Source organism: Malus sylvestris, chromosome 2 (genome assembly GCF_916048215.2).
Source record: "Malus sylvestris chromosome 2, drMalSylv7.2, whole genome shotgun sequence".
Lineage (NCBI taxonomy): Eukaryota > Viridiplantae > Streptophyta > Magnoliopsida > Rosales > Rosaceae > Malus > Malus sylvestris.
This window is the reverse complement of record NC_062261.1, coordinates 6,271,670-6,291,872: the sequence shown is the minus strand read 5'-3', so window position 1 is coordinate 6,291,872 and position 20,203 is coordinate 6,271,670. Positions and strand designations below refer to the sequence as shown.

The 20,203-nt window shown below is 36.4% G+C and overlaps 1 protein-coding gene and 1 long non-coding RNA gene across 4 annotated transcripts; one reads left to right on the top strand and one right to left on the bottom strand.

Moving 5' to 3' along the window:
- Positions 1 to 494: 494 nt before the first annotated feature.
- On the bottom strand, positions 495 to 13,403 carry LOC126606372 (myosin-17-like). 2 transcript variants are annotated; one of them, XM_050273757.1, is made up of 39 exons: positions 13,005 to 13,401; positions 11,427 to 11,555; positions 11,095 to 11,238; positions 10,842 to 10,987; positions 10,586 to 10,742; positions 10,401 to 10,459; positions 9,843 to 10,002; positions 9,578 to 9,727; positions 9,367 to 9,503; positions 9,126 to 9,272; positions 8,873 to 8,974; positions 8,741 to 8,798; positions 8,544 to 8,645; positions 8,323 to 8,360; positions 7,997 to 8,123; positions 7,741 to 7,911; positions 7,227 to 7,358; positions 6,991 to 7,100; positions 6,830 to 6,890; positions 6,223 to 6,400; positions 5,895 to 6,100; positions 5,640 to 5,759; positions 5,454 to 5,552; positions 5,124 to 5,345; positions 4,588 to 4,727; positions 3,804 to 3,921; positions 3,663 to 3,713; positions 3,486 to 3,566; positions 3,232 to 3,402; positions 2,947 to 3,102; positions 2,631 to 2,837; positions 2,248 to 2,385; positions 2,086 to 2,156; positions 1,872 to 1,971; positions 1,709 to 1,765; positions 1,562 to 1,618; positions 1,384 to 1,464; positions 1,208 to 1,290; positions 495 to 1,106 (listed from the first exon to the last, which is right to left on the bottom strand). In XM_050273757.1, exons 1-39 carry the CDS (start codon positions 13,005 to 13,007, stop codon positions 983 to 985), a joined length of 4,593 nt encoding a protein of 1,530 aa, XP_050129714.1. In that variant the 5' UTR covers positions 13,008 to 13,401; the 3' UTR covers positions 495 to 982. The 2 variants fall into 2 exon arrangements, with proteins under 2 accessions (XP_050129714.1, XP_050129707.1); XM_050273750.1 differs by having other exon boundaries at positions 5,454 to 5,759; positions 13,005 to 13,403.
- Positions 13,404 to 16,861: 3,458 nt separating this feature from the next.
- LOC126606364 (uncharacterized) lies at positions 16,862 to 18,444 on the top strand. Of its 2 annotated transcripts, XR_007617194.1 has the most exons (3): positions 16,862 to 16,986; positions 17,206 to 17,282; positions 18,152 to 18,444. It is a non-coding gene; the product is annotated as an uncharacterized LOC126606364 (long non-coding RNA). The 2 variants fall into 2 exon arrangements; XR_007617193.1 differs by lacking the exon at positions 18,152 to 18,444 and having other exon boundaries at positions 17,206 to 17,502.
- Positions 18,445 to 20,203: the final 1,759 nt, after the last annotated feature.

Sequence of the window (20,203 nt, the reverse complement as noted above, 5' to 3'; positions counted from 1 at the left end):
TAGTACTGAGTCGCAACCATTCCTTTCTTGTGGTTTAATTTTGGAAGATTTGGTGGGCATGGAGAGTAAATTATTAAGTTTCTAAAAAATTTTAGGCAGAAAAAGATTGTTGGGTGGGTAGAGTTAAAAGTTGGGTGCGAGTAGAAACTCCCCCCTTTTTTAATGGTTCTAACTCATTGGTTAGGGGCAAGTTGGTTAATTAAGATGAGAATGACGAATGAAGATGATGAATATTGAACTGGATTCCTGGTTTTTCTTTCTTCCAAATATAATAAAAGGGGCAATCCCAAACTAGCAAGCTCCCCACTTTGTGAGGGTCAAAGAAGGGAAAAACGTCTTACGTAGCCTTACTCTTGCTTTTCAAAGAAATTGTTTTCACGACTCGAAACTTCTGACTTCGAGTTCTTACAAGTACCGAACTTCTGAGTTCTTAAAAGTAATGCAAAGTAATGAACAAATAAGGAATAATTGAAAGCAATTTTGAGGAAAAGAGGTCAAACAAAATAAAAATCAAATAAATTTTATATTCTGTAATCTTGTTAATACAAAGGCTTCCATCTAGTATTAGAAGTAACAAAAAAAAAACATTACACAACTTAATTACAACTTGCTTCCACATACAACAAATGATGGCCTACAAATCCACTCAAAAACCGAAACCGGCAGACGACCTTAAAACCCAAGAAAGAAGCTACCGGGCGCCAGTGCCCGTTTCCAGGCACGTCGTCGCATAAATTGCGACGCGGCAACCTACGAAAATACCCTCGTGTTGATAAAACTCGAGGGAAAGAATGAACTGACTCCGCCATCCAAACCAAAATGGATGGCATGAGCAGATAAAACAAGCTCTATACACAAATGTTGATGATTACAAACAATGAAACTATATGCACAGGTTTCAGCACATCACCTGATGTGCTGTGTGTCTTTCGACATAACCATGAAGACCCGAGCGGAGCATGAGAGACGATGATCACGAACATCATTCAGACCGGGGGAGCAAGAAGCCAAACCCAGAGTGTTCACGAATCAATGGTGGAGGTTCAATGTCAGTTACGTCTACTTGTTGCATTGACTTTGAGATGTCGTCCACCGAGAATGGTATGCTGCATGGAAATTCATCGAATTTAAGCAAAGATGTATAATTTTCAGATGGATAATCAAATACAGAATTACATTGTAGTTCGGGGATCACGAATATCAGTACCTTGAGTCATCGTCTAATAGGAAAGAGCTGCTCACAGCATTGTTGGAGTCCTCAGTCATCAGAACTCTCATGCTTGAAATAACCTGAGGTATCGACAAAGAATTTTAGAAACAAAATGTTTTAACATACATCAGAGGACAGAGGCTATATGTCGGTGCCATTTGAAGTCGACTTACATCTGAGGACACACTATGTGTACCGTATTTATCATCCCAGTACATTGTACTGATCCGGTATAACTGCTGTATGCTAAGCACCTGATGAAGCCACAAGCAGCAATAACATCAGAAGGAAGGAAACATACAATTACGGGAAAAGAAAGAGGTCCGACATTTCAAAGGAAGAGGCACGAACCGGGCACAGTTCTTTTGTTATTTCATTCAAGGTCTTCTTCGGTTTCTGATGTATAACCTGAATTTTTCAGAAAATCGGTCAGCAAATTGTGCAAAAAGTGAGAATTCCCATTTACTGCAATTAAAAGATCATAGAAACGAAATTTACTAGGAATCCAACAGCCTGCCTAATATGCTTCAGTTCATCCCAAGCTGAGCCGGCGTACTGTTGACAAAAAAGGTTTAAGGTAAAGACATGAGAGATTTGTAAAAAAAGGGTAAGACATGAAAGAATGCTTAAAATAAAGTTACAAGTGTTGCATGGTTCTTACTTCCTCACTTGCCCCGTAGCACCACTGTTCTAATTCGGCCAAACCCGCTTTCACATACTCCCCATTACTGAACGAACAACACTCACGCCGCAAAAGAAGACTGCAGAAAATGATTGAATTAAATGCCACAAGACCTTTAAACAAAGAGTGGTGAATGGAAAAAAAAAGGGTGGGGAGGGAGGCTGCAGAGAGGCAGAGGACTGATTGGATCTACCTATTGAATAGCTGGACATTGATGAATGAGAATATCTGAGTGAACACCTTGCGGACCAAGAAGGGAGGCACCTGCGATACGCCAAACAATATAAGAATAAAATACTGTTCACCAGAGAGAATCACAATTTGTTTACGTTCTATGGGGAACTACAGAACTCACATAATTTGCTTTCATTGTCTTCAAGCAATTGTCCAAGCTTTTCACAATGCTTTGCCAATGAGCAATTAAAGCTTGCTGAGCGACAGCATTAGCTTGGGCACGTCCCTTCACTAAACTTGCCCGTGATGTCCTGGGGGCCTGCATAGTAAAAGCGAAATCAGTCAAACTTTCCAGTTGTTCAAGTTGGTATCCCCATTATTTAGGGAGGAGAACATCTACAACACCAATACACAGGCAACAAGAACAAAGTTTTCAATTCCTCTTTTATCAGCATATTCAGACACAATTCCTTCTTTTATTTTCTTTCTTATCTCACAAATGGCTATGGATTCTCAAAGAACATGCTTTTGTTCACAGAACCATAAAAAAGTTAAGTAAGCCACCTGGATGCATAATCCGAGCAATGGTGATATCTCCTTCTTCAAATTGTCCCTCATCATTCCATATATCTTCTCAAGGAAGGCAGTAAGCTGCTGCTTAAACAATAATGCAGGATACTTGGCCTCAACTTGCCGTAAGTCATCCAGTCTACCAAGTCCTCTACCATTAAGAAATGAGAGCCCCCCACTTTGAGGAGAAGCCCGTAACCCCTATGAAGACGAAGGTACAGATGAAGATTGGTAGAAAAATAAGGGTAAGTATAATATGAAACAACAAACTACTTAAATTAGAAGATAAGTAAATGTAAATGCTTTGTACCTGAGACATCCTTCCAAAAAGAGATGCTGATGATGTTCTCCTCCGTTGTGGTGTCATGCTAGCTGCTCCACTTGCCTTTAGTGTGTGCTGGAGCAGCAACAATAAAGTTGAGGTATTGGATAACCAATAAGCTAATACATCATTATTATCCGGGACCTGCAGTACGTAAAACCAATTGTAACATGTTTAAGAATATTAAAAACTTGTTCTAAAATGTAGTAAGAGGGTACGACAAAGTTTGGAGTAACAGGCTGTGATTTCTTAAAACCACCCAGAGTAACTTACCTCTATGGCTGAAGCTATTGTTTGAATTACACGGTCGAAAATTCCAGTCCTTTCCACTTCAAAGGACCTCCAGTGAAGAAGACATTTGTATATGACACAAGCAGCAATTGGTCTTCCCCCGAAAAAACCCAAATCCTGTGATATGCATTTGACCAGCAAGTCCTGGTTCTCCTGAAAACGAGTGGATCGCGGTAAACTAATTAGAAAGACAAAAAGAAAAACCAAGGCATCAGGACATGCCAATAGCCACTTACCAGCTGCTTTTCATTTAGAGATTTCTGTGGTTTTTCCTCTGACTCAGGTTCACGTGCATTTGATAAGGCAAGAGTCATATCCTGAAGCATATAGCAAACAGTAAGCAATACAAATAAATTCTTATCCTCTAAAGATTTGCAAAACTTTCATTCATTAAAGCAATGAAGTACACTTACCGATGTGACCTTGGATTCTCCATTTACATAATTCCCATTCTCTGGTGTCCTCTGCGGATTTCAAGAAACACTCAACCTATGAGTTTAAATGACAATGCAAATGGATGCAGAATGGGTAATTATCCTAAATTCAATAGATACCTGAATAATCACCGTCCTTGATCTTGAAGATAGAGATTTTCCAGTCGGTGACATGGTCAATGCTTGTTGACGAAGTACTTGATTCTCCGACTCTATGTTCGAAAGCTTCTCCTCTAGCCTGATATGGAGAATAAATCAACTCCAATGAATATGACTTCACAGAAAATCGAGAGAGACAGAGAGAGACAGAGAAAGACAAAGAGAGACAAAGAGAGACAGAGGGATGCTTTGGATAAAATTAAAAAAAAAAAAAAAAACAAAGGAGGGCACATTTCGAGACAAGAGAGGCAGAGGGAATAGTGCGTATCAAGGTGACAATTGATAGCAGCTTAAAAAAGCCTGATTCGTAAATGTAAAGGGGCAAAAAGGGAAAAAATGTAAAATTGAGTGAAGAATGGGATGAGGGTCAAGCAACTGTTCTGCAGTCTAAGTTGAGCTCTTTTTAGCATAATTTTCCTCCACCTTTTCTCTGGGGCCTCTTTATAATTATAAATTATATGCGTTTGGGCCCAAAAACATTTTCTAAATCTTTTTAGTTCCTTTTAAGTCAGGCGAAAAACAAAAGACCTCAAGTAAAAACGTGAGTAGTAATTGTAAAGGGGCGGTGTGGAAAAATAAACGTTAAAGTGAGTGAAGGGTGGTTAACAACCAACAAAATGTGAGCTTGCATTTTAACCTGCTAGACATGATGGGAAAATCTCGAGCCAGCCAGGTGTATGAAGCATTATCGTTATTATAACATACTAGAAACCTGACAATTCCATTATCACAAGCGTTTACAAACCTCTGTGCAGATTCCTGAAGCTGGTCCACTTTTCTGCATGAATCTTCAAATTGTTTGACCAGCTCTGCATTTCTAGCCTCAGCATCAATAGAAGCTTTCCTTGCCTCTTCCGCTGCCTGTCTTTCTGAGAGCAGCAAGGCCTGTAAAGTTTTAAGGCGTCATTAAGTCAGCACCTACCATAACTTTTCTACATGATATAACTAGAACAACTTTTAAGCAAAGGAGCATAAGCTTAACAAAACTCAGGTAATTAATTAAGGCCAAATAGATCAGGCTTCAAGCTAACCCAACCAATTGGCAGTCCTAAACCTAAAATGCACAACCAGTTGCATTTTCAATGTGACTGTCTGCATTACAGAGGTATGACCTCCTCTGAATACAGCAATCATCAGGATCAACAATTATTTGTCTATTTTAGTTGAAAATGCATTATTGTCATCGTTATGGTTATCCGTTACAAACTGGTAAATCTAAAAGGAGAAGATACTTCATTGACAGATAGATAGCATTCATCATCCAAGTTAAAGAGTCCCCACCTTCAAACTCTCCACCTCAGCAGATAATGAGTCAATTTTTTCAGTGTCTTGAATTATTACAGGAGTCTCCTTAATGACAGGAGGTGCTTCTTTAACAGCTTTCTCAAGTGCTTCTCGTTCTCTAATTGCTCTGGCATTTGCTTCTTCTATTTGTATTTGCATTGCATGCAAAGCTTCTTGCAACTTAGCAGTTTCTTGGGCCTTTTCCTCTTCTAAATCAGTCTGCAATTTAACTCATCACACATTAATTTAGGTGCTATTAAATGACCTACTTTCTCTCACCAACCAACAACACCAACCAAAATGGGTATTAAATATAAACATATTTACCCTTAATCGCTTCTCAAGTTGTAGGCGCCATGTAAGTTCTTCCACACGCTTTTCTAGTTTGTCTTTAGCTTCTTTGAGGGCCCCTGTTTCTCTTGCAGCCTGAACAGATTTAAACCACAAAGTAATTGATACGACACCTGAGATCCTCCTATGGAAACAAATCACATTAAGGAGTGTAATACAAACCATTTTGAGATTTCTGAGCTCTTTCCGGGCAACCCTACGCCTCCACCCACACTGCGTATATAATGCAGCTTTCTGGAGACTCCTATAGTAAGAATAGGCTATGTGGCCACGCAAATGAGTCTGGAAGCAATCAACAAGAACAACTAATCAATATTAATTCATCTGAAACAAGATGCATGAACAGAAACATAGAAGTTCCTAGATTTCCTTACGAAATTTAAAACAATACAGTAAGATTATGAGTGATGATGGGACCTGGATAAGAATTGCAGCCTTAGTTTGCTTTCTGAATCTGAATTCATTTCGAGCAGTCATTGCTCTCAACCCTGTCTGTATTGTGATTGCAGACAACCGTACTGTCGAGAATGATTTCCTGGCAATGTATCGTCGGAAATCTTTCTGTATCTTGACAGCTGCTGCTTGTTGTCGCAGCTGCTCAAATATCTCACGAGCATATGTTCCTGATTTGTTTTTATAAAAATCAAGAATACAATTATAATCTGGAATACCTCTGGGTTGAACACCAATTAATATGATGTGTTAGGCCAAAGGTTATTATTTAAATGCCAATAGATGATGATACCTCTCACATAAGATTGCAATTGAATAGCAGCTTTGCGTAATGCAAAGAACTCTTTGCGTGCAACATATGTACGGATTTGTCTTTGTATAGTTCTGGCTGCATTTCCAAGTACCTCTGCTCTCCTTGCATCCAACTCAGCCATCTGACCAGCTCTTAGAAAGACCTTTGTCTTGCCTATCTGCCAAGGAGTTGAACAAAATGATTATCAGACAAAAGGTACATCGACAAAATGCTTGGCAAAATATGAAAAATCAAGTGAATTACGCAGAAAACAACAGCATACATATAGTAAGTTCAAACAGGTTACACAAGCATCATCTATATGATAGCACTAAGAACTAAGAAAAAGTGAAGAAATTTCAGAAAGCTATTAGCCTGCTAGGGACAGCTGACAGGCATGGATAGTCAGGTCCCCGTCAACTCCTATTAGAACAGGGATGTCAGGCCTACAACCTGGGTTCGTGCAGTAATGACCTCATCTCAAGCCGGCATTGTTTAAAGATAAGCTTGGGTATAAAATATAGGGTGTATATGGGTCGCACTACCCAAGCCTGCCTAACTGCCATAGCTAAGTAGTATCATCAATGAACATAAAAACTTGAATCACCTGATAACCAGTCAATCCCAGTTTATCCAGGATCATTTGGCATGCAACCTTGTCCTCGCAGCTGTTCAGGCAAAAGCAAAAACAATTCAACATTTCTGTTGAAAATGAAAGCTATAGATAAAAAAATCTGTCTTTCACCTGGCATAAAAATGGGTACTTACTTTCCTTCCAAAACTTCAGGAGCAAGAACTCCAAAGCGGAGAAGAAAATCATAAAATGTACGTCGGGTAGGATATCCCGCGCAGCTGATCCTAATTGCCTCAAGAACACCCTGAAAAATAATAATAATAATGACTGGTATAAGCTACCCAGATACACAGGATTTCAGATGATTATTTTTGCAGGCTATGCAGTAGAAATTAAGCATAAGAGGAATTTATAAGCAGATCATACTCACACCACAGCGTAATTGTTGTATAATGTTAAAATTCTCAAAAATGGCAGGCTTGAGGACACTGTTCGGCTTCACACATCTGATATAGTGAGGTTCTGTTGAATTTAAGGTCTCCATCAAAGATTGTAGTTGTAACTGCATTTTCAAGAAGACAATCTCAGTTGTTGCCTCCATAACAAAAAGTTTTCAATAATATAATATATTAAGATGTAGCTGAACATTAAATTTAAGGTAAAGGTGTTCTGTACAGACAATTCCATACATCGTGTCATGCAACAGACTCGGTGCTCCAGAAAGTGACTAAGAGAGTACATAGTGCTCAATAAATCAAACTTTTGGGTGTTATCTGAGACAACTTTGCAATGTCAAGGATAAGAATTCATCCTCGTTTTAGACTTATGGCGTCCCTCCGACTCGCTACCATAAATTTAAATCTAAAATGTGGATACTAATTTAATAAAAAAACTATAATCCACACCATTATAAGACTGTGTAGAGTACTTGATCCAAATAATACCTTGAAGCGTGATCCAATGGATGAAAACTTCGATGACTTGGATGAATCCTCTGGAAGTGGAGGAAATAGCCCTGCCACAAAAGGGCATTTGGAGGCTGTCAACAGATCCTGGTGCTCTGCAACCACATAATCTTTGTTTTTATCAAGGAACTGATCAGCCAGATAAGTTACCTGAAAAACAATTGATGAAAGTTTAGCAAAAATTACAATAATATATAGAGGTACTGGACATGCATAATGGCCCCAACATGTATACCTCCCCTGCATAGTGAGATATGGTAAAGCTAGTACGAGAAAGCTTCGGTTTGATAAAGCGCTTGTTTTTTGTAAATGTCTGGTATAACTTCTGAGCGAATGTTTCATGCGTGGATTTAGGAAACATACTGCGAAGCAAAAAGACAAATATGAATCCAACCAAAAGGAAGAATTTAAAGAATTCAAGCTTGAGTACAATTGTTCATAAAAATGAAAATTAGAGGATAAAAAACACAAAAACTAGAGCAAGTTAACTTCTAATGAAGGTAAGAATTCTGATTCCATCAACTTCATAAAAAATTGCATGATTAAATATTATCTACATACCAGGCTTCATCTAAAAGTGCAATTATCCCTCCAGGTTTCTGGAAACAGAAAAGAAAAAAATAAAAGATTAAACAATAATTCAAGTGAAATGGAATGAGGAAACCGTAGACTTCTGTTATTCTTTCAGATGAAGGAATCCCACATTATGAGTTTGTAGTCATGTAAACTATGGTAGCCATTTTGGATAATAAACAAGAATGCAGCAAGCAACAATCTGTCACCTTTTCAATCAGATCCAACACATCTTGGTTATCAACAAACTCGATGTAGCTCCAATTGATTTCTTCTTTTGTATATTCTTCCTGTTCCATCTTAAAGACATGCTGCAACATGCAATTACCAAAAGATTTTGATTAAGACTGAACTAAACTATTATCATTAAAATTAGGAAGTGAGAACTATGCCAAAAGTTTCTGACCTGATTGAAATGTTGTTGCAACTTCTCATTTGTAAAATTGATACAGAACTGCTCAAAACTATGGAAAAGGAAACTTGTCAGCTGCAAGACTAGATCGTACATTGTAAACAATATTTGAAGTTGAAAGTTTACCTATTGAACTTAAAGCTCTCAAACCCATAAATATCAAGAACTCCAATCAATGTCTTTGAGTTTGGATCTTGACCAATTGAGATGTTAATTTTCTCCACAAGCCTGTTGCATTAAAGAGAATTTAACGTAAGAACCAAAAACAGTGGTTAGAATACATGTGTTTGATACTATACGACAACAGATGTTCATGGCTAAACATGCATGGACACAACAAACACGTACAAATAAAACCACTGTAAGGAAGTTGGATTACCAGTCAAACAAACGTGAATAAATAGTTTTGGCTAAGGCATCTCTGCTAGCCAATGCAGAAAGAGGGTCAAGAGTCCTTGTGATGATTTCTTCTGGTGTTACCATTACACGCTTAATGAGAGCATCTTCCAAGCTCTTAGGATCACACCTACAATAAAGAATAATTGATATGTCATTAACAAAAAGGTAATAATATGAGATTCAAAATGCATCAAATTCAGGAAATGATAAAAGGAGCATACTTAAGCAACTCAGCTGTCGTCTTCAGATGGAATCTAGACTTCTCATCCTTAATGACAGAAGAGTCAATATCCTCTCCTTTTGCAAATTCAACATTGCCAAGATGCAGAATTGCAGCTACTACCAAAAAAATTGCATCCTGGAAAAGAAGAATTATTATCAAACTGAATGTAACACCACACAATCTATCTTAGCACATCTGAGAACACCGACCTGCTCTTCCTCACTGATCCCAACTACATCCATAGCCCTTCGGGTTGCAAGATATTCTTCACCGTCGTCTATTCCATCCAGCTCATAGCAACTGGATTGATTCAAGTAATGGAATTGTTTGGGGTCTCCCAACTTAAATTTATCTCTCTCCTGAAAGATTTTAAGAAGCAACAATAAACTGTAACTATCCATCACTGGTATAGAACAGCAAAACATATGACGGATGGTGAGGTGTGTGGTTCAATGTCAAATACATTTTAAATACCTCAGGTGGCGAAGCACAAAGAAGGTAAAAGCAATGATAGTTTCTTTCAGGATCTGAGATTTGGCAAACTCGAGACCTTTCAAGCAAATAAGTCCTTATAGCTGCCCCAGAGATCCTCCCATTCTTGTCAAATTGAATCTCCACGAATTTACCAAACCGACTGCAATGTGCAAACAGAACAGACATTGAGAGAGTAAACAGTGAAAAGGGAAAGATGTACACCAAATTTCCCTGACATCAGTTGTATGATTTATGTATTAAGATATACAAAAATGATGTAGGCTTGTGTGGCCGGCCAACACAGATTTTACCGAACCAGAACAAAGTATCCAGTCAGAATTTTCTTATAATCTCAAGACAATCTCTCTTCCTTATTAACAATAGAATACTGTTAGATATATATTATATTATTATCTTGCATTTCTTCTTGCACATTGTCCATCATTCATTTGACAGTTAAATGCACAATATGGGAACCAGACACATTTACACTACAATCTTTCTGGCATTGGTGAAACCATGATTTGACTTGTCAAGCTCGGGAATGAAAATACTCACCTGGAGTTGTTGTTTCTGACAGTTTTGGCATTTCCAAATGCTTCAAGAACTGGATTGGACTGTGAATAATCAACCAGAAAATTAATCCAGGTAACGATATTCATCCCATTTGAACTTAAACAATATTACATTTTCAAGATAATATATGGACCACAGTCTAAAGGCAGAATATAGTCTCATCATACTTCTAGAACTTGTTGTTCAACTGTCCGCCCTTCTACACCAGTTCGACCTCCAAGGTATGCAAGATATCGCATAAGCATCTTTGTTGTCTCTGTTTTACCAGCACCACTCTCTCCACTAACCAGAATTGAATTGCTTTTTCCCTCATTGATCATTGCTCTGTTATATAAAATACTCAAATAGTATGAACGTGATGGGAAGAAATGTGGGGGAACTGAGAACATAAATATTGCACCAGATAGGATATATTTAAGTTACCTATATGCAACATCTGCAATTGCAAAAACATGAGGGCTTAACTCCCCAAATTGGGCTCCTTTATATTGTTCCATCATATGTACGTCATACAAATGTGGTAACCTTTGAAATGGATTTACTGCAATCAAAATATTTCCAGTGTATGTCTGGAAAGATATACAAGGATAATACAACAAGACAGTCAAAAACTTTTCATTTCAACTCAAAAATTCCTCCAGCACTACTAACGAACAGAGAAAACTTTGTATCTTACATATATTTCATTGAGTTCATATCTGGCTGCCAAATTATTCAGAACTCCTGGTTCATGCAAATATGACAGCTTTGTCATGTCATCCACACCTCCAGGAGGAGCTTCAGTATCCTCAGGAAAGACTTTTGAGATATTTGAAACAACCTGCAACCAGATTTTCAGTTAGTGAACGTTATAATACCTAGCATAAAGTATATCATGATTAGTCGTACATCAAATTTCCACATTAAAATTTGATGATCAAAAAAACCAATTTCATTTGCATAGAGAAGTTTCCAATGCAACAAAAACATATCTCTCATCACACAGTAAATACATTAAGTATGGCTCACCGTTTTGCCATTTTTGGTACGTATGTGAACTTCTTCACCACTAATACGGAAAACTTCTCCACCAATCCATGCTTCCTTTGGATCTTCAACCCAGACATGAGAACCTACAATAATGTTAACTGGTGGAGCCTGCAAACACAAACACATTAGAATGGAAAAGATAAAACGAATACAAGAAACTATTGTTCACAAACAGCACATAAATGAAAAAGAAACATTTCTCAAGAGAACTATTTTATAGCTCAACTTTTTGCATTTTATAAAATCAATGAAGTGTTTTAGTAACAACTTTCTACCATAATGGAATAGAGTCAACAGGAATTCGATCCAAAAGTAAACCTTATACAAGTCAGTTCATAATAAGTTCAACTATAAATAACACAGGTGTCCAAAGTATTTCATTGAAAATTGTTGGAAAGCTGTTTGAAAATTTAACTTAAAAGTTGAATCAAATAACGTACTCAATGGCTATAAAATTCTTTAGAAGACAAATGTAAGTGAAAATTTACACTAAAATCATATTGGTGGCTGGAAAAATCCATGAAGAAAAGTAATAGGGCCCCAACATGTATCTAACAAAATTCAACAGTTGTTCAAAACACAAAAACAAAAAATCAACAAATTGTTCACGGACTTTAAAACCACTAAAGGAAACTAAAACAAGAAATACGGCTAAAAACCAGAAGTAGCAGACAATAAATTTACAATTGCAGCAACATTGCCACAGACACCCCTCCAACATCTTCGACCTCCATTTCAATATTTGACTTAATGTTGACTATGAAGCCACATTCAAAGTTTATGGCACAACTAACCACACTACTTCCAAAAGCTCCATTTCTTATATATATTGAAAGGCCGCGAACAACTATTATGCATGAAAGTTGCAATGCCAACGAACATCCAGAATTCAAAATCCTTCTAGCATGACGGGAGCCGTCCAAGTCCTTGTTAATTGACTAAAATGGACCACCACCCTCTCACTAATTTCAAAAATTACCTTGCCATGTCATTTCGTATGGAATTAGAACCTCTTATGGTAAGTAAATTATTCCCCATCCACTTCACCTATCACATGATTACGCATATGACTAAACTCAGCCGAATCTATCAAGTAGAATTGGATTGTTTAGACCACAATGCCTCTACTAGACAATCTTAATGCCCTTAGCATCAAAATCCAACAATACATTTTTTTCATCTCTTTGTTCCTCTTGTAGCGGCCATAGCTACCGATGCATATTCATTGAATTTGAATTTCGCAAACCCTTTTCGCATCGCAACCAATAAAAGCTGACAATTCAAAAATTAAAAATTAAACATTTGTGCCTGTTTTTGCAAATTTCTTATCTTTTCAATTGCTACATTATTTGAGCTACAAAACTAAAAACCATACAATCAATCCGGAGCTTCGGATAATCAAACTTTCAGCAAATTAAGCCAAACCAACAATTTCACTAATAAAAAAAAAAAAACTAAATCAAAATGAAACTTGCATAATCAAACTTCAGCTAAGCTAACCAATCAATCAAATAAATCAAACTAATCAACCATTTCCACATATTTCTTTCAAGTTACCATATCGATTGCACAGAGCGATCTCCTCTGCTATGACATCCGATACAGGACCGAGGCAAACAGCAACTGATTCGGCGAGTCAGATCGGAGCGAACCGGACCGGAAGCTTTGAACTTTCAGCCGCAATACCGACAAACAAATTTGAACTTCGAGCCGGCGAAGACGAGAAGGGGAAGCGTACAAAGCAGACGATAAAATTCTCGGCCCCTTTCTTCCGAAGCTTTTTTTTTCTTTTTTTTTTTCGATTTTTTTGTTTCTCTCTCTAGAAATCGAGGTGTGGAAGCTTAAATACGAAAAAGCCTTGAAAGCTTCTACGTCTCTCTGTCTCTTTCTCTCTCTAAGTTTTTGAGTCTTTCTCTCTCCGAGTTGTTGAGTCCTTCTCTCTCTAAAAGTTTTTGAAGTTGTGCGCTCTCCGTTGTTGCTTGCGGCTGTGCGTTTCGGACAGTTAGAGTATTTTTCTACTTTTTTTATTTTACTGGTCTGGTCAGCAGGGGTCCTAGAGAGAGAAAGTAGAGAGAGAAAGGAGGAAATGCTTCGTGAGCTCCACAAAAGTTGGCTTTCGGCTCTAAAACCGACAGATTAGAATCAAAATCTATGTTTATTGGGTAGATACGTCTTTTTAAATTACGGAAAAACCCTTCTTCATTTTAAGAGGTATTTTTTTCTACAGACTTTGTCTAAACGCTCATGTACAAGCTGCTAAAATACGTTAGGAAACTATTATTTGTATTGACTAACATATATTATTTAGAGATCACAGATATTTGATAAGCATCACTCATCTTCAATGATGACGCTCAGTAATGTAGCGGAATTTAGAATATGGATATTTATGGAAATGTATCATGGACGGAATTAGTGAAAGGTAATAATACCTTGTAAATATCTATTTAACTTCATTATTGTAATATGTTTTCAATGTAGATAAAACGGTATAAATGATTAAAATTCACACGAGATTTATAGATTTATAATCCAATTACGGTTATTGAGAATCTTATAATAATTAAGGAATGTATGGAATTCATAATTATTATGAATTTTTGCGATATTATTTGAAACTGTAATGAACTAAGTTTCAAATTTTCGTAATTCTTTATTCAAAAGTAAAAACAAAATATGGTATTTTCAATTTGAATTTGTGTTGTTGGAGTAATGAATCACTATTTTACCAACTTTTTGACTTGACTAATTTGCACAAGGCCGATTTGAGCAACTACATTAGTAGCTTTTTTATCACCAATTCACCATGGAGGTTAAAATGGTAATTCGCACAACGCCAAACGACCAATATATTCTTATGAATAGAATTACGTTTTACGACATGACAAACCGATATCCGCCTACAATTCGCTGGCGCCTGAATTTTGTATTGCCTCTAAATACTTGGGCTGGAGGAAACATTCCGTGTAAACACTCACACTGTATGTTGGGTGTCCGTGGATTGCCCTTTTTTTTGTTTTTTTGGATACAAAAGTAAAGTTTTTTTTTTCTTTTTTTTTTTGAGAGAACTAGTAAAGTTCTTTACCAAAACACAAACTTACAACACAAAGGCCCAAAGACAAAAAATACAAGCAAGAAAAAGTTGAGGCCCTAAGCAGAAAGAAAGCCAAAAAAACTGAGAATTCCACTGCAACCACCGCCGCAGGAGTGCATCTCAACCCACACAACTCCATGCCCCAACCGAGTATCACCTCGTCGATCACCATCATTCAAACCCAATCATCCCTCCGAGCACAACCACAAAGTGAAGAGAACCAGCAACCAAGTGAAAGAAGCTCGTGGGATTCCACTCGCAACACTGCCAACAAAGGCAAACATTTATTCACCATCTCGGTGGGCTGCAATAAATCGTGGTGAAGCGTGACTGCATATCGAAGCTTGAATAAACAAGGAGGAAGAACACATATGGGGTGAGAAGAAAAGGGCAAACCGAAATGGAGAATAGGGGAAAAGCAGTAGAAGGGAGATAAGGAGGAGACAAAGAAAGAGAGGAAATAACAACCACTAACCCATGCCATAGCTAGAATCGGCGACACCGAATTTGAACCCAATGGAACCCACTCACACCAACTGTGAGAATCGCCTTTAAACAGAGGGTCTCTCATAGGGTGAGAAAAAAGTAGCTAACGCAGGCTTAATTTGTGTTCCCCATGGCCACAAAGTATGAGATTCGTTATTTAGGTACCAAAAAAGGATTTGAGAGAGGTTATATTTAAACCATGAGATTTGATATTCACACACCCTATTAACAAAGAATGTGTTGAAGTAAAAATGAGTGTGTTTCAGCCACGCCAATTGTTATGACCTTTGGTCACCATCCTTTGATAAAAAACCAAATTATAAATTAGAGCTATGATAATCTCTTGGAACTAATTTTTTCCCTAATTTCTTTTACTAATTAGAAAGCAAAAGAATTTAGTTATATTGGGATCATATTTCACGTGGGTGGCTCCAAAATTTATGATATTATTCAAAATATTTGTGGTTCAATTAAATAACTATTGACTCAATTGCTTACGAAAATAAATAAATATTGACACAATTAACTCATAAAATAAATAAATAAATATTGACTCACATGATTACAAAAATACTAGTCTCTTATATGGCAATTTGTTTTATACATGTTATTTTTTACTTGCATTTTTTTTTGTTTAAATAAGTTTGTATATTTTGTTATTAAAAAAACAAAAATAATCACTCAATACTACGATCAAGTCCTATTTACTTGTGAGTAAGAGGTCTTAAGTTCGATTTTCGCCAAATACGAATCTAAACCACATTATTGCTGGTCCAGTATCTCATGTTTTGATGAGAGTTTTGCTAACCCCAACCCTTTGTCTTATTTTTCTACTCACATCAAATTATATCTTTTGTTGACAAATTTGCACTTTTGCAAAATGACCTTGAAGGACCTACATACACATAAATTTCTAAATAAAATTAAAATTAATAATGCTAAAATAAAAAAAACCTCATATCGTCACCCCCACAACCAAAAATCAACCTGACAGCCAACCCATCATCCAACCCTTCTCTCTCTCTCTCTTGATAGTGCGCCATATTGATTCAAATTTCGTGTGTACAGGGGAGGCCACACATGGGTTGGGGCGTTTTGGGAGCTTTGGCGGTTCTGCAAAATTTGGTACTTAGATGGATTATGGGGAATCGGGATCCTCTGTGAGGATATCGGAAATTGGTGAATCGTGTCCGTTCATTGTTTATTGTGAGGTCAAAAATTATTTTACGATGAACAGTACTTGACAAAAACTGATCGCACAATATACGATTGACGGACACGATTCACGGATCCTCGCCAAAAGAATCCGAAGAGGATCCTGTCGGGATTTTGGGTGTTGGTAAGTTCATCTGTGAGGGGTGCTCGTGCATGTGGATTTTTTTTTTTTATTATTTTTGTTTAGTTTAAGAAGAGGGGGCAATTTTTGACATTTTGAATGTTTCACCGAATCTTGCCTCTTCCATTATATATAAAGATTCACCGAATGTATTTGATTTTCTTCTGCTTTCACTATCACTAGCAATTATCGAATAAAAAATTTGTGTATTACAAATTATATACCCGAACATGTTGCAACAAAACTGTAATATCCCGAAAATTTTAAGTGAGGATTAAGAGTTAATCACTTGTGGTCTTTGTTAGCAAAAATTGATTTGCCATATTTGAGGTTAGATCAATTGGCCTTTGGCCATTAAAAGTTTAAAAAAAAAAATAAAATAAAATAAAAAAATAAAAAAAAGGTAAAGTTGACGTTTAGGATATAAAAAAAGGGGATGGGTTATAGAAATCCCCATTTAGCTGCTTTCCCTTCCTGCTTTCCCTCCAGCCAAAAGTAATGAAAGGGGTTTACCCCTTTTAGCTCTTCACTTGTCAAAAAGAAAATCTAAGGAAGAGGAGTTTAGTTTTCTTTGCTTGTGAAGATTAGAACAAGTGAGGATCTTTCTTTTGTCTCCATTTAAGGTATCTATTTCTTACCTTTGGGATCTATTTGATTTTTTTGGTTTGTTAACCCATGAATTAGTTTGGGTGGGAGTAAAAGAACATAAAGGTATCATAGTTCATGTTATAGTTTTAGAGTTGAGCACCAAGTGTTTGATTTAAGTCTCCAATTAACCTTGAATTAAGGTATGTTGTTAGATATTTGTATAAGTGGTGTGTAATGATTTTTCTTGTTTATAGATAAGGAAGAGAATGGCAAGGGGACGGCACAAGTCGACGAACACCCTGGAAGTTGAATATCAAGAAATTGTGTTGAGGTAGGGGAGTTTTAATCAAAAATAAAATATTTTGGTTTTTCATTTTTACTTGATCAAGGATTGATGGCATTTGAGCATTATTTGAAGCTTACTTAAAATGTTTTCTTTTTCGACTATGTGAAAGAAGTGAAGAAAATATTTCACTATGGTTTGATCTTAATGATTCGAATTCCGTTACTACAATTTTGGTGAGTTTAAAGTGATTGAAATGATTTTTCAAGATTTTGTTTTGATGTGCATGCCTCTTATTTTACTCAATATCAAATACTGAAGCATCTCAATACGAATGTTCAAATTGTGAAAGTAGATGGAAAGTAGTGTAATACCTGTGTAGTTGAGAATGTTGAGAAATGTATGAATGGGCACAATGACCCGTGAAGTTGTTTGATTATGGGCACAATGACCCAAGGTTCCCCGGGAAAACCTCTATGTGTGGGGGCTGTGAGAATGAGTTACGAAAGTGATAAATACATGTGATATGTATACTGGCCAGGTATATTACGGTTCTTTCCAATCTGCTTGTCACTTGTTTGGGATAAAAGAAGATCTTTGTGATTTGGTGTGCTCGTGATTCTTTAAATGATAATGGCTTTGTTATCCTTATGACAAAAGAAGTGATTTTTGAACTTGTGTGTTGTACCGTTGTTATCAAGCTACTAATGCTCTGAAACCTTTGGTTTTTCTGTCATATGTTACTTTCCATAAATTTTTGAGCATATTTCAAATTGTTGGATTACGTGGTGGTGAAAATAAACGGTTTTGAATCACTCTTATTACTTTCGGCATGCACTAGAGATTTTAAATGACTATGGACTTACCCCTACTGGGCATTTTATGCTCACACCGTTTTTCTAAACATGTACTTTCAGGTGTGTAGAGTCGATTAGTTGATTTTCAAGTGGTAGCTCTAGTGTGGCTTAGTTGATGGGAGCCCAAGCGTACACTTCTTTTGGGTGAGCTGCCAAAGTGTTTGTATAGTTAGTTTCTGTTTGTAAATGATTCTTTTGTGGCGTAGTAGACTAAAATGATGTCGACCTCGGTGGGTTGGAGATTCTACTTACCTGGGCTATGAAAACCATGTATATATAACTACTCGTCTTTTGGCTTGTATAGTTTTGCTCATGTATATTTTCCTCAAATGGCCTGAAAATGTTTTCTTGTTAGAAGCCCTAAAAGTTTTTTGTGAACTTATTTTAATATGTAAGGTTTTATGAATGGCTTTTGAATAACCACTATGAATTTGGTTACGTTTAAAAGTGTAGGTGTGTATCTATTACCTAAGTGGTATGTTGCAAAAATTCAGATTTTTGTTCTTTGGAATATAGATAGTTTTATTTGCAAAGTAATTTGGTGCTGCTGAAGTTGTTTTTACAGGAAAACAGCAGCATGCCTATTTTAGTTTTAACATTTTCCTATACTTCCCGAACTCGAAATCAATGAAATTTTGACACAACTTGGTTTCATGGGTCTACTTTGGATTTGGAAATTTTCACGCATTTTGGTTGAATGAGCTATTTTCGGTGAATTTTACAGTTCAGGTCGCTTTTGTAGTTTGTATTACCATGAGATCTTTAACTCTATTTCTTTAAATTGACTTTTGTAGTTTAACTTTATGGAAATTGGGGATTTAAATTTTCGTCGACATAATCTTAAGATGAGATTTGTTTTGCATCCTTAAACGACCACTTTGTTCTATTTATTTTACTTAATCTCACACCTCAGGTTTTGGGGTGTGACAAAAACTATACACAACCTAATTTGATAAGTTGCTTGTAGCATACCCACACGTAATTTCTACAAATGGAAATCCCTTGATATATTAGGCGTAAGCAGGGTGAGACTGTTACTATTTAGGCCTAAACTACAAGTGAATTAATGTTAACATCACAATTTGGGTTAGCTCTTTTAGTTCTCAATCTGGTTTGGTTCAATTTAAGTTCAAACGAGTAGCATTATTGAACCAAATCAATCGTTTTATTGACCAATTTGGTTCAATTTGTTTTCCTCCGTAAACAAGTTAGCAAATATTCTAACATATATCTATAAGTCGACCAAGAGTTAAAATAAGGAAATTGAGAGATGATCAACGTGTTAGAAATAAAGTATGGAATAAGAGAAAATAGAGAGAGAGAGAGAGAGAGAGATAAGAGAGACATTGGGTGAGGAATTAACGTACATTTTTTTCTTCTCATTAGAGTGTCTATTAATGACATTAAATTTACGTAGAAAGATATTCAATTATTAAGATATTACATATTATTGAAGTAGAACGTGAATAGTCACATAATGAATAATATTGACAACACTTTACACACAAAAAAAAAATGTAATGAGATTTCATAATAATAATGAAATTTGATTACATTTCTAGGGATGGCAACGGGAGGGATTGGGTTCGGATGTATCATCACCATAACTAAACCCGTTTAATTTCCCCAAACACAAAAGCGTAAAATCCCCGAACGGGGATTCCCTGCAACCGAATCCATTGGGTTCAGATTCCACGTCGGATAACGGTTTTTCCCATTATGATATTTCTTTCTTGTGAAAAATTAAGCAAATTTTTGTAACTCTTTCTAAAATTCAACTAATAAAATAGTGATTCTTAAACAACATTACTTGGCTATTCTAGAAAAGTTCATCATAATTCAAAGTACTTCAGAGAAAAAAAGGAAATTCAGTAGAAAAAAAAATCCAATAAGCTCCAGCTAATGCATTGCCCACATAACATATTAACATCTAATATTTCTCGCGTCCACAAAACAAGAAGCAATGCTTCATAATGTTCCTCCCTTACGACCATCTTCATGATGTTCCTTATCCACATACATATCATCAAAGTTTGAGCAGCAATTGAGTAGCAACCAATATGTTCATCATCATCAGAAGAATTTGTTTATAAAACAACAGCCTAAATTAGT